Source organism: Trichosurus vulpecula, chromosome 2, assembly GCF_011100635.1.
Source record: "Trichosurus vulpecula isolate mTriVul1 chromosome 2, mTriVul1.pri, whole genome shotgun sequence".
In the NCBI taxonomy this organism is placed as follows: Eukaryota; Metazoa; Chordata; class Mammalia; order Diprotodontia; family Phalangeridae; genus Trichosurus; species Trichosurus vulpecula.
In genome coordinates, this window is record NC_050574.1 from 335,383,608 (window position 1) to 335,398,473 (window position 14,866).

At 39.6% G+C, this 14,866-nt stretch overlaps 1 protein-coding gene across 1 annotated transcript; it reads right to left on the reverse strand.

The window, feature by feature from the left end:
- Positions 1-1,144: 1,144 nt before the first annotated feature.
- On the reverse strand, positions 1,145-11,492 carry LOC118835583 (cystatin-A1-like). Its single transcript, XM_036742781.1, has 4 exons — positions 11,447-11,492; positions 11,205-11,308; positions 4,743-4,844; positions 1,145-1,273 (listed from the first exon to the last, which is right to left on the reverse strand). The coding sequence occupies exons 1-4, from the start codon at positions 11,490-11,492 to the stop codon at positions 1,145-1,147; spliced, it is 381 nt and encodes a 126-aa protein (XP_036598676.1).
- Positions 11,493-14,866: the final 3,374 nt, after the last annotated feature.

Consider the following 14,866-nt stretch of genomic DNA (forward strand, 5'->3'; position numbering starts at 1 on the left):
CATCTCTAAAATATACAGGGAACTGAGCCAAATTTATGGGAATACAAGTCATTCCCCAATTGAGAAATGGTCAAAGGATATGAACAGGCCGTTTTCAGAGGAAGAAATTAAAGATATCTATAGGCATATGAAAAAATGCTCGAAATCACTACTGATTAGGGAAATGCAAATCAAAAGAACACTTAGGTACCACATCTCTCCTGTCAGATTGGCTAAAATGAGAAAACAGGAAAATGATAAATGCTGGAGAGGATGTGGGAAAATTGGAACACTATTACATTACTGGTGGAGTTGTGAACTGATCCAGCCATTCTGGGGAGCAATTTGGAACTATGCCCAAAGGGCTATAAAAATGTTCATACCCTTTGACCCAGCAATACCACTTCTAGAGTTGTATCTCAAAGAGGTCACAGAAGTGGGAAAAGGGCCCATATGTACAAAAAAAGTTTATAGTGGCTCTTTTTGTAGTAGCAAAGAATTGGAAATCAAGGGGATGTCCATCAATTGGGGAATGGCTGAACAAGTTGTGGTATATGAAGGTAATGGAATACTATTGTGCTGTAAAAAATGGGAATGATACGGACTTCATAACAACCTGGAAAAACCTACATGATAAAATGTTGAGTGAGCAGAGCAGTGCCAGGAGAACATTATACACAACCACAGATATATGAATTCTCTGACGACTAACCCTGTTAGACTGTCCTCTTTTCAGCAACACAGGGTACAAAGACAACTCCAAAGGACTCACGATGTCCAGAGAGAGTGTGCTACATGAATTTGCGTGGCAGTTCTATAGTGTAACCTAAGGCTCCTTGACTATTCAAAAGCAGTGTCTACTATGGAATAAGCTGAGATGTGAAGTAATTTAAAGCAAATAATATTTGAACTGATTAAAAATTGTAATTCATATCTTTTATTCTTACATATCATTTTATTTCTGAATACATCCTTTCCCCTTCCTCTATCCAGTGAGGCATCACTTATAACAAAGAATGGAAACCAGAGGAAAAGGGGGAACATTGACTGAAATTAACATAATCAAAGTCAAAATCAACTTCACAAAGATTCGTGCTTCATTTCAATTGGGCTTATTGATACAGGATGCTCATGGAAGTAACCAAATGCATTTTAGACTGTGCCTCTAAAAGTAGTTCACTTCATCTTCCTTGGTTTTGCCAGTCTGGTAGTCTGAAAGCTCTATTGGTTCATTCATCTGAGGGAGAGGTTCATATATTTTCAAATGTACATATCGATTACACCCAATATGTACCTGCAATAAAAGAGAAAAGGAAAATCAGTGACATTTATTCCAACCCAATACCTCTCACCTCTCAGGATCACTGTATTAGGTACATTCCTACTTTAGGTAGGGGTTTTGACTAGATGACGTCTGATGGGAATTGTACATTTTTATTCTAACCTATGAATGCGCTTATTTATGCTGTGAAAACGAAATTATAGCAGTAAGTGCCCTGAGAGATCACTGAGTTTTATTTTTAAGGCTAAGGGAATTGAGTCCCACAGAGATCCAGGGAACAAGAATACTCAGATAGGCAGCAATATCATGGTACCGTTAGTTCTTAAGATGATGGATTTAAAGCCGGAAGGGACATTGGTCCAGTCAGATCATTTGGTAGTTGAGGAAACTAAGTCCCCGTGAGGTGAGTCACTTGTAAGGCAGCTTGGGCAGGCAGTGGATAGAATGATGGGCCTAGCATTAGGAAGACCTTCAGACATTTCCTGTCTACCTCAGTTTCCTCAACTGATTTTCTTGATCTGCAAAATGGGATGATAATACTATCTAAGTGTATCAGCAAGCACTCTAGCACACCCAGGATGGGCTGCTAGCACAAGTTCTTTGATCTGCTTTTATAAAGGAAAGACAGTTTCAAAGGGGTTAACAATCTTACTTTCATTAAACAATGGAGACTTTATTCTATCTAACCTTCTCACAAGGGCTACTGAGCACCAACTCCTACAGCATTCCTTAATCACCTTTCTCACAATAGGTGAAGAGAAGTGGGGGGCAACTCCCGCTATGTCTCAATGGGGTCAGTTGAAATGGCCACAACTTGTGCATTCCCCTAAATCCCCTCAAGCCTCAACGGATACCAGTTGAGGCAAATATAGATTCCGCCCCCCCCAAGCCTCAGGGCAGCCCAATCAAAGCACGTACAGCATCCTAACTTGTTCATTCAACCCTAAAGTTTCCCTGTTCACTACCAGTGCCCACCTCCTTTATATTTGCACTCTACCCGTCCAGGGTCCTGACCTTTACAATCTAAACAGGCAACACCTGGCTCTTACAATTTACGTGGGTCATGGTGATGTTTTGAACCATAGAATTCATATCTAATACCTGGGGACAAGAGACTGTTATGGCCGTGGATCCTGGAAAACCCAACTCCAAATAATACTAACAAAAATCCAGTTTGCTTATGCTTACACTAAGTCATAGGGCTATTGTGAGGATCAAATAAGAGCTTAGCATAGTGCCTAGAACATAAAGGCTGCTTGATAAATACTTGTTCTTAAAAAACCCCTCCCCGAACAGTTCCCTTCACTTCCCTTGTGAAAAGTCACAAGGTAATTAGCAGCTGAGCCAGAATCTGATCCCAAATCATTTTCATTATACTAGAGCTGACTCTAGTTGTTAAGCACCTGGAGTTTTGAATGCCTCAACAACTCATTTTTAATAACGGACTCAACTGCTATTTTGAAATTGAATTGTGCCATTGTGCAAGAGTTTCATTTATTTTTAAGGATTTAATTGTCTAAATATGCAGAAAAAATACGTCATACAAAAACGTGGGTTCCCATTTTTAATTTTTACCCAAGCTTCTTTGGAAACGTTGTGGTCTTTGTTTATCATGTGCCTTCCTTCCAATGCTGTGTTCCTTGAGGCATAGCCCTATGTGCTCACTGTTCCCATCTGTGGTGTTTTATCTCCCATTCCCACATTATCTTCAACAAAGTCCTATCTTTACCAAACCAGAGTAAATGAAACCAACAATACTGCTAGGTAGTGCTTTGGACAGGTAAGTCATTTAACAATTGTAGGCCCCAAGTAACTCCCTGGAACTGATCAGCAAAGTCAATAGTTGGGTTCAGATCTGTGTTAGCAGAGAGGGTTCTCAGATGGAGAGAATGCTGAGCCTGGAGTCAAGAAGCCCTGAGTATGAATCTCACCTCAGACACTTACTGGCTGTGGGACTCTAGGTAAGTCACTTCATCTCATTTTCCTCTCCTGGGAAATGTCTCTATCTCATTTGTAAGGATCCAAGGAGATAATATTTATGAAGAGCTTAGCACCCAGTTGGCACTTAATAAATTCTTTTTTCCTCCAATCCTACACTGCAGCAGGTGCTCCTGGCTGGCTGACATCTCATAGCATCTTAATATAGCCTTGTTAACTTGACTGGTAATTCTATTCTGCTCTATCTTAAGGACAGAAACACTTGCATCCATCCTATCTACATTTCCTGGGTATCTCTACCCACAATCCCCAAAGGAGTGGCCAAGGAGTTCCCATATGTGTGCCTACTGCTGGCTACATGGAAGTTCTCTAGGGTCATATATTTCTTTTAAAATTATTCTGTAGGGCAAAGAGTGTTGAGTTTGTACCTGGAGAGGGTTCAAATCTTTTGACAGGTGTTAGTTGTATGACCATTGTAGGTCATACAGTTGTAGGTAAGTCATTTAACAACCTTAGTTCCCAAGAAACTCCTTGGGGTTAATCAACAAAATTCAATAGATGGGTTTGGATCTGTGTTGGTAGAGAAGACTCACAGACCAAAATTTACTACAATGATAGAAATCCATCATGAATTTGGAAAAAATTCCCCAAACATGTCTAGGATTTGGAAAAGGACAAGTGTACTTTCAGTAATTTATGATAAGGATGTCTTTGAAATCCTAGGCACCAATGGTGACCTGCTGCTCCCATTGTGTGAAGCTCTCATAGAAGACAGGATGCTCACTCTGAAGCAAGGTATAATCTAGTTGTTGGATTCAGGCCATAAACACATCAGCCTTGTTTCAGAGGCTATGATGACATGAAGGACCCAGTTCTTTGGGAATTTTCTCACTGTTTTATGTTACAGTTCCCATCCAGGAACATCTGGGACAATGGATCCTGGGACTTACTCTCCACTTGCAAACCTGCAATTCACAATCATGTGGGCTAACATGTTATGAGAGGAAAAATGACAGCAAATGGCACTCCCTCAATGAATAATCATGGGTATGTAAAGTCTGTATGTAAATCTCAGAGTCACAGTCTTAAACATGAGAGCTTCCCCTGACAGAAAGATTTCTCTAAATCTCTAAATCTTGGCCTTACTTCTCTCCAGTTGCCTGGCTCCTCAAAGTGAAGGGCTGGGGAGACCCTTTATCATTCTCTTTTTTTCTCCCTCTACTCTCTTTCTTCCCCACTCCCTCTCCTTTCATCATCCACTCATTTGTTGCCATCTCTCAGATTCAATAGGAGAACAAAACTTAGCAGGTTAAATTTCATCTGCTCCTCAGGCTGATATGAATCTTTCTCAAACTCCCTTCCTCCCTTCTGACTCCTTCACTTTCTCTCAGTTACCACACCATCACTTTATATTTCCCCTGAGGCAGACACTTTAATTTCTCCAGTCACTCAAATGGTAAGGAGACAAATATCCCCATACTTTGTATATACATCCAAATAGAAAGAGAACTGAGTAGAATTCAATGATTTGTTGAACACTGACCTTTACATAATACATGCTCCCAGCAACCAGTTGGCTTCTGTAATTTACAGCCTCAAAGCAGTCATATTTTTCATTGGTCTTTTTTTCCAACTGTGACTTTACCTTAAGAATAGAGAGAAGGGTGAAGAATTGAGTGGTTATCTGAAAGTAGTACCGGGTTTGGTCTTGTCAGTGGCCAATGCAGCACTGACAACCAGGGAAACTTGACTCAAATCCCATTGCCCCACACCCCATTCCTTAAACAATTAATTAATTAATGATTTTTTTTAGAAAAATCTGTTTTTGTCTACCGTGCCTAAGGCCCTCTACCATGTGCTGAGGATTAAAAAAAAGAAACCCACAACCAGCCCCTACTCTCAAGGAGCTTACATTCTACTAGGAAGAATACAATATTTACCCAAATCAGTAAATACCAAATACATAAAAATAATTTCAAAAGGGAGTGATCAATTACAGCAGCAATGACTTCCTTCAAACGAGGAATACATGATTGACGGATACATTGACTGACCTCTTAAGTAATGGGTGGCTAGTGCTCCCTCAGAGGCTGTAATGCACTTCTCCCGGGAATGATAGTACAAATCTCTGAGTTGCTAAGGATGCTAACATAGAGTATCAGAATCATAGTTTGAAGATAGCTCAGTGAGTAATCTATGCACAATCCTACCAATAACAGAAAAACCACCCCCAATATATGACATATGTAATGGCTTGAAGGGCAGTGTGGCGTAGTGGACAGAATGCTGGATTTGTATCCACTTTACCTGAGTTCAAGTCCGAACTCTGTCACTACCTGAGGGACTTTGAGCAAGTTACTTCATTTCTGTGGGCCTCAGTTCCCTTATCTATAAAACAAGGGGGTCTGACTAGACCACTAAGCTCTCTTATAGCTTTAATATCTATAATGCCATGATCATCCAGCCTTTGTTTGAAGACTCCCAGTGAGGAGGCACAGAGGCACAGTGAAGAATACTACCTTTGAATTCAGAGGACCTGGATTCCAATCCTGCCTCTGATCCTTACCACATATGACCTTGTGCCAGTCCCTGGAGGACTCAGTCTCCTCATGTGTAAAATGAGGAGGTTGGACTAAATGGCCTCTGAGGTCCCTTCCAACTCTAGATTCATGATTCCAAGACCTTCTCATTCCACTTTTAGATAACTCTAGTTTTTAGAAAAATTTTCTTTATTTCAAGCTTAAATTTGCTTCTTTTCAACTTCCATCCATTGCTACTGGTTCTGTCTTCTGAGGCCAAAGTGATTAAATCTCATCCCTCTCTGTCCTTTCAAGTACCTGAGGACATCTATCCTCTTTCCAATGAGTTTTTTCCATGTGAATCAACCAATCAACCCACATTAATTAAAAACCTACTCTGTGTTCAAGCATTGTGCTAGGTCCTGGGGGTACAAAGACAATCATCCCTCTGTCAAACCTGGAGAAGAAAAAGACTCATTGTGGGGGCCAAATTTCAGGTGCACAACATCATCTCATACTTCTAGTGCTCAGCCTTTTCAGTGGTGTCCCACTCTTCATTACCCCATCTGGCTGGGTTGTTTTGTCTGTTGTTTTGGCGAAGATAGTGTAATGATTTGTCTTTTCCCTCTCCAACTCATTTTAGACATGAGGAAACTGAGGTAAACAGGATTAGGTTACTTGCCCAGGGTCACAGAGCTAGCCAGTGTCTGAGGCCAGATTTGAAATCAGGAAGAAAGTCTTCCTCACTCCAAGCTCTATCCACTGTGCCACCTAGCGGCTCTAAATTTGCAAAGCACTTTATTTACACTAACTCATGAGGCACTGTCCTCAACCTAGAATTTAATAAATCAAGAGGCATCTTGTTTGGAAAAGAAAATATTTGATTAGTCAGACAGCTAGGTGGCACAGTGGATAGAGCATTGGGCTTGGAATCCAGTCCTCCCTCAGACATCTACTACTCTTGTTAGGAAAGTTTGTGTTTAAAGGGTTAAGAGCAGCGTGAGCTCAGGGCCAGGCCTATGTAATGTGTATTCCTTTGATATTATAACAATAAACTCCTTCTGCTACATTTTTCCTGAGCCTACCTTATTTCTTTATGGTGAAACTCAAAAGAAGATTTTTCTTTCAGTACTGTACATGTTGGTTAGAAGGATTTTATTTTGTTTTCCCAATAGAGGTGAGTAGGAGAAAGAGAAAAAATAGAATTTTGTTCACTGAAAAAAATTAAACGAAGGTAAAAAAAAATTTCTTAGCAAGCAAGAGTCCGGGAAGTAACAATAGAATGTTTTTCTCCCAGCTTCCCACATACTATGCGATGTATTATCAGACTTAACATCTTTGGCCCTGAGCCCTGTCCTTCCCAGGATTTCCTCACTCACCCTAACCCTTTAGGCAGTGGTCAATCTGTCAACTCCTAATTTCCCACCCAGTCCGTGGTCTCTTATACAATCACACACTCTTGGAGTTTCCAGTAGTTATTACTGTCAGTAACTTCCTGCAGAAAGACAGGGACTTATGAGAACCAAGAGAAAGGCTATGCTTCAAGCACACATAATTTTGTCAGTGTGGGTAAGTCTTGGGCCTGCCTGGATTATAAATACTCCATAGATGGTCTTCAAGAGTGGCTGTGGCTAATATGCTCACATCACCTGGTTCACCATTTTTCTGATAATGGTCCTTTCATAACTAATCTAGGCTGAACTTTAGTCAACAGGCATATAATTTGTCGCCAGGCCTTTCTGGCTAGAAAGGACCTGCTAGAGCTTATGCTCCATTGTCATAGTTTTGGAAAGCACAGGATCACCTCCACACTATGATAAAGCATTGAAATAGGACTTCCATGGTTTATACTTATTATGAGAAGCCTTAAAAGGGTAGAGAAGAAATAGTCATCCCTGGTCTTAATGGAAATAGGAATGGAACTAACTTTCACAAATGTAAATGCCTTGTCCTCCTCTGTAAATGAGTGTTTTCTGCCACATTTCTTCTTTAGCTTTAATCACTCCATGACTGTTGCCTCAGTCACAATGAGACTTGTTAAAGATCTTAGCTTGAAAAGAACATGATCTCCCACTGTAGTTCAGGTCATCTCCACTCATCCTGATGAATATCTGGTCACTGGACCCAGATGTCTCTGGAGGAGAAAGTGAGGCTGGTGATTTTGCATAGCCCTCTCTCACTGAAATCCCATTCCCTTGCATGTCACAGCATCATCTCCCTGAGGTCATGGTCATCTTTTAGAATGAAGGACAAACAACAACAGCAAATGAGTGTGCCAGATCCTTCACTCACAGGTAGAGGGGTAAAGTAGAATGAGCTCTACCTCTGGTGTTGGGAACTCCGTTTCATGTTCCACCTCAGACCTTCACTTCCTGCATATCAAGGGCTGAGTCATCATCTCTCTTGACTTCAGTTACATTATCATTAGTTAAATGAGGGGTTGGACTAGATGACTTCTGATGGACCTTCTAGTTCTAGGGATTCTAAAGCCAAAGAACTCAGAGAAACCCTCAAGGAAGCTATGGATAGATTTCAGGGATCCGTGAAGTTAGATATGAAAAAAATGTATTTTTATTTTCACTAAACTTCTTTAAAATAAAATTTCGTGTTGTGCTTTTAAAAACTTTGTTCAGGGAAGGGGTCCTTAAGTTTCACCAAACTGCCAATGAGGCACAAAAAGGCAGGGAGCCCCTGTTGTAGCTCTAGGACTCTGTGATCCTATGATGACCTCACAAAGTTGTAGAGAATCACAGGAGCAGCAATTTTACAGATGGATTGGCCCTCAGTGACCATCTCGTCCACCCATACCTTAAAGGTGTCCCCAATATAACATGCCTGGCACATGATCATCCCACCTCTACTTGAAAGCAAAAGGAGAGCATTAGCAACTCCACCTCTGTCCATTCTGCCTCTGAACAGCTCTAATACTTAATTGACCCTATTTGTAACTTACACACATTGTTCTTGGCTTTGCCCTTTGGGTCCAAGCAGAACAAGTCTAATAGTCCTTCCAAATGCTAGGTTCTCAAATGTTGTTGTTGGGTCATTTCAGTCATGTCCAACTCTTTGTGACCCCATTTGGGGTTTCCTTGGCAAAGCTACTGGAGTCATTTGCCATTTTTTTCTCCAGCTCATTGTATAGATGAAGAAATTGAGGCAAACATGATTATGAGACTTTCTGCAGGGTCAAACAGCTAGTAAGTGTTTGAGACCATATTTGAGATTAGGAAGATGAGTCCTTCTGGTACCAAGGCCTGGCACTCTATCCACTGTGCCACCTAGCTGCCACTTTCAAGTACTTCAAATATTTTGTTCCACTTCTGTCTTTTCTTCTCCAGGCTAAAGACCCCCTGGCCCTTCAATGGATCCTTAAGTGACATGGACTTCAAGCCCTTCACTATATTTGTTACCCTCTTTTGGATGGTTTTAAGCACATCAATGTATTTCATAAACTAAGATGGAACAACAAAAAGCTTATCATTTTTGTCAAACCATAAGAATTATCCTCACCAGAATCTGTTTGATTGCTTGGAAAGTGTCTGTATATGTTGACTTATTAGTCAGAGTCCATTACGTCTGTTTTGCAACATGACTTTGTTCTATACCTTTTTGGCCTTAACAAATAAGGTTATTGCAGTGGTTTCCAAATGATATCTACCAAATTGTTAATGATCCTGCACCAGACCTGCACAACTTGGCAGTAGGTAGGGGCCAAAATTAAATTGGGCTAAATTTCTTTCGGCCCCACATTGGTTAAACTAGTGACAGACTGACAATGGCAGGTATCCTGATAAACAGGAGACTGCTCAGTCAACACACTGAATTTTTTCCTTGACTGCTGGAAAGCTTTTGGCTACCCATAAGTGGTCTCAGCCTCTATCTTCTGCAGGCCTTTCCTACTCTTTAGTTACAGGTTGATTCCACCCAATAAAATAAAAGAAGTGTCCTCAGAATTTCAAGTTGATAATTATAGATTCGAAGAACCTTAGCACCGAAAGGCTGTTACAGATCCCTTTTCTAATCTTTGCACTTTTCAGATTAAGCAACAGAGCTAGGATTTGATTCAAGCTCTAAAATGTAAAACATTACATGATCTAAAAGAAGATCTGAATAGAAGCAATAACTTTTTTCATGTATACTATGTATGTCTTCCTCCTTCATGAAAGGATTATTTTCTTTTTTTTATTGTGTATTTTGAGTCTGATAAATCAATGATTTCTTAGTGGCATGATAAGTACACCTAGATCTTGAAATCAATTTAAATTAATTGACAATAAAAAAGATTGACAATGAGTTAAAAATGAACACATTTTCATTTTGTCAGCCAGCATCTTGTCTAAGAAATAAAATAAATTATCTGTTTCTATCGATTTCATAAGGTACAGGAAACTATATAAATTTATTCACCACTTATTGGTTGACTTTCCAATATTTTCTAAAATTTCTACTTGAAAAACACAGTCATTCTGAATGTTATGTTCAAAATCCAGAAAAGTACATATTTTTATTTTTAAAATTGATGCCTTTCATTTTTACCCCACATTTATCTCCAGGTCTATCCTTCTTCTCTTTCCTCCCCAGTGTAGTGTAGTACATGCTGTGTAGTAAAGATTTTTTAAAAAAAAAGAGGAAAAAAGAGTACTTCAACAAAAACCAATCAACCATGTCTGACAGTCTAAGAAACATGCCACACCCATCGTACCTTACCTCTGCAAAGAAGACCTTCTCATATCTCTTCTCTGGGACCAGACTTGGTCATTATAACTACATAGGATTCAGTTTTATTTTTTTGTCCTGTCTTTTTTTCTGATAGAATCATGAATTAAGAGCTGGAAAAGACATCAGGGACCACCTACCCCAATTGCTTTATTTTACATTTGAGGAAACTGGGGCCCAAGGGGATTAAGTGAATTGCCAAAGGTCCTATTGAGAATGAGTCAGAGGGTAGGATTTGAACTCACTTCCTCTGAGCTCTAATTCAGTGCTCTTGTCACTGTACCACATTCACATTGTTATAGTCATTGCGTATATTCTTTTTGTGTTTCATCACTTTGCAATACATTCTTTGTTTACCTTGCATCATCTCATATAAGTCTTCCTATGCTTCTCTAAGTTCTTCATACTCATTATTTCTCATGGCATATGAATATTGTATTTCATTCATGTACCACTTTTTTTTAGCCATTCCCAAATCAATGCCTCTCTAACTTTGTTTCCAGTTCTTTGCTACCACAGAAAATGCTGCAGTGAATAAACTAGCAAATAAGAACATCATATAGATGATAGAGAAACCTAAAAACTAGTTTTTTGAAAAGATGAATACAGCTGAGAGAGAAAGAGAGAGAGAGAAAGAGAGAGAGAGAGAGAGAGAGAGAGAGAGAGAGAGAGAGAGAGAGAGAGAGAGAGAGAGAGAGAGAATGGTTATCAAGTTATCAAACCCATTATTTTCAATAAGATCCTTCCTTTCATAGAATTCACCCCCTTACCTCATCAACTATCTTCTGGATTTCTGGAGTTGCAGGTTTAGTTTCGCTTAAGCCTCCTCTTATCACTATGGTGTCCATTTCTTTGTAGAAAAGGATACTGGAACCGAAATGATAAAATGATAAGGTCAGTCATCCTGACTCCAGTTTTAAAGTGAGGCAGGCTGTCCTCACATCCAATTATGCAAGGATATGTCATAATAAAGAACCGCCTTCTTGGATGTAGAAATGACTCATTCCTCCCCTGTTACTATGTGTTAATTCATGAACATAAATATGACGTATTATCATATAATAAGGTAATTAGATGCCCCTCCCAAATCCCCCTTTTTAAAGTGGGCAAGTAGAAGCAACTCTTTTCTGAGTGAATGGTTCATTCCAGGGAAGACTTCTCAAAAGCACTGATTAAACAAAAGAGGAAGGTCTACTTTGTGGTGAAAGGTAATAGTGCCAAATTGCCAAATCCTTTTTTTTTTTCAGTTATACTTGTTCATTCTAAATAATGATTAATTCTCACTCCCTTCCTCAAAAATAGGTGGAGACTTTGGCCATGAGTGTTCCTCTAAAATGCTGATAGTCTATCAATTTATGGGGGAAACGCCTTTATTTTACATCCTTTTTTGATTTGTATTATTGCCTAGTATGTAAATTTGCTTACAAAGAAGAGTTGGTCTTTCAACATATGTGAAGGTATGTGGAAATCCCTCTAGGGCAGGAAGTATTGCTCACACTTTTAGATCTCTCCTCTAGTATCCAGCATAGGGCCTAGCATATAGCAGGAGCTTGATAGACTATGAACCTATCATTCAATAATTTGAATCAGTCAACATATATTTGTTAAGCACCTACTATGTGCCAGACATTTTGCTAGGGATTGAGGATACATAGAAAAAGATGAATTATTCCTTCTCTCAAAAATTTACATTCTAGTAGGGGAGATAAATGCATGTATTAGCATGTTTAAAATAAATTTAAAGAGGATAAATTCAGATAAATCAAAGTAGTTAAACACAAGGTAGCTTGATTAGAGGGCATCAGAAGTTAGGGGGATCTGGAAAGACTTCATGCAAAAGGGGGTCTTGAAGAAGAGGGTGCTGAAGAGGGATTCTCTGAAGGGAATGTGAAGAAGCAGGGAATAGGAAGAGGGGACAGCCAAGACTTAGGCACAAAGATGAGGAATGGGATGGCATACAAAGAGAATAGTAATAGGCCTGATGGATTGGAATGTCAAGTGTCTGAAAGAGTCTATGCAATAAAGCTGGAAAGGTAGGCTGGGGAGAGATTGTAAAGAGCTTTAAAAGTTAGAGAAGTTTGTAAGTGATCCTAAAAGCAAGAGGGAACCCTTGGGTGAATATCTTTGTTGCAGTTTCATGCTGTGTTGTGGTGGAAGAGTCTCAAAGAATTCAGAGTCAGACCACCAATAATCCAAGTACAGCCATTTATTGAAGACTGACAACCCTCAGTAGTAAGCTAGGTTCCAAGAGGAATAATCAGTTTCAGAGAAAGCAAAATGGATTTTTATAGGGTAAAGTTGCAATTGCATAACAGGAATTATGAATATTAAAAAGGCAGGAGGGTTTCTCAAGAGACTAGGTAGTAGGGGAGTGGTCCCATCTATGGTTGATGGCAAACATCCTGGTAATGCTGTCCTCTCATTGGATAGCTATTGTGATCCTGTCTGGTTAAGATAGATAGTTAGGTTTTATGGTCATTTCTTGGACTAAATTGATGCTTTGATTGTGGTTGAGTGCAAGAACACACCTATTCAAATAAGTAAATTGGATCTGCGGGCAGTGGCTAGCTAGGGGCAGTGCCTAGCTAGAGTCAGTGGCTGTATTGAGTCTGGGGGCTTGTGGTATGGTTAAAGCCAGCTCAGGTGGCTAAATCAGGAAATGCCTGCTGTTCAATGGGGCCCATGAAGAAGTCAGAATATTGGGACTGGGAGCAGCTTTATTAGAATTCCATCACCTTGTTCTGGTAAATAATTGTTCTATTTTTTTAAATTTATTTATTTAACATATTTAGTTTTCAGCATTGGTTTTCACAAGAGTTTGAATTACAAATTTTCTCCCCATTTCTACCCTTCCCCCCCACTCCAAGATGGCATATATTCTGGTTGCCCGGTTCCCCTGTCAGTGCTGCCTTCTGTCACCCCATTCCCCTCCCATCACCTTTTACCTTCCTTTCTTGTAGGGCAAGATAAATTTCTATGCCCCATTGCCTGTGTATCTTATTTTCTAGTTGCATGCAAAAACTTTTTTTTTGGTTTTTGAACATCTGCTTTTAAAACTTTGAGTTCCAAATTCTCCCCACTCTTACCTTCCCATCCAATCCACCCTCCCTAAGAAGTCAAGCAATTCAACACAGGCTACATGTGTATCATTGTGTATAACCCTTCCAAAATACTCAGGTTGTGAAAGACTCACTGTATTTTGCTCCTTCCCAACCCATCCCCCTTTATTGAATTTTCTCCCTTGACCCTGTCCCCTTTCCAAAGTGTTTGTTTTTGATTACCTCCACCCCCATCTGCCCTCCCCTCCATCATCCCCCCCTTTTTTATCTTCTTCCCTCTTCTTTCCTGTGGGGTAAGATACCCAATTGAGTATGTATGGTATTCCGTCCTCAGGCCAAATCTGATGAGAGCAAGATTCACTCATTTCCCCCCTTACCTGCCCTCTCCCCTCCTCCCACAGAACTCCTTCCTCTTGCCACCTTTATGCGAGATAATCCACCCCATTCTATCTCTCTCTATCTCCCTCTCTCAATATATTCCTCTCTCATCCCTTAATTTGATTTTATTTCTTTTAGATATCTTCCCTTCACCTTCAACTCTTCCTGTGTCTGCTCTCTCTCTCTCTCTCTCTCTCTCTCTCTCTCTCTCTCTCTCTCTCTCCATATATATATATATATATATACATATATATATACACACATATATATACATATATACCCATACATATATATATACACATTCACATATATATAAACATATATATATATATATATATATATATGCATATTCCATTCAGCTACCCTAATACTGAGGTCTCATGAATCATACACGTCATCTTTCCATGTAGGAATGTAAACAAAACAGTTCAACTTTAGTAAGTCCCTTGCAATTTCTTTTTCTTGTTCTTTTTCTTGATTACCTTTTCATGCTTCTCTTGATTCTTGTGTTTGAAAGTCAAATTTTCTATTCAGCTCTGGTCTTTTCACTGAGAAAGCTTGAAAGTTCTCTATTTTATTGAAAATCCATATTTTGCCTTGGGGCATGATACTCAGTTTTGCTGGGTAGGTGATTCTGGGTTTTAATCCTAGCTCCATTGACCTCCAGAATATCGTATTCCAAGCCCTTCGATCTCTTAATGTAGAAGCTGCCAGATCTTGGGTTATTCTGATTGGGTTTCCACAATACTCAAATTGTTTCTTTCTGGCTGCTTGCAGTATTTTCTCCTTGATCTGGGAGCTCTGGAATTTGGTGACAATATTCCTAGGAGATTTCTTTTGGGGATCTATTTGAGGAGGCGAACTGTGGATTCTTTCAATTTCTATTTTGCCCTGTGGCTCTAGAATATCAGGGCAGTTCTCCTTGATTATTTCTTGAAAGATGATATCTAGGTTCTTTTTTTGATCATGGCTTTCAGGTAGTCCAATAATTTTTA

Excerpts from the sequence above, each read along its gene's own strand:
- LOC118835583 (XM_036742781.1), bottom strand. The coding sequence starts at position 11,492 with ATGATAATACGTCATATTTATGTTCATGAATTAACACATAGTAACA. Across the intron at positions 11,309-11,446 it reads TGAATTAACACATAGTAACA|GTTCCAGTATCCTTTTCTAC; the intron begins GGGGAGGAATGA and ends TTTATCATTTCG. Across the intron at positions 4,845-11,204 it reads TCCAGAAGATAGTTGATGAG|GTAAAGTCACAGTTGGAAAA; the intron begins GTAAGGGGGTGA and ends TCTATTCTTAAG.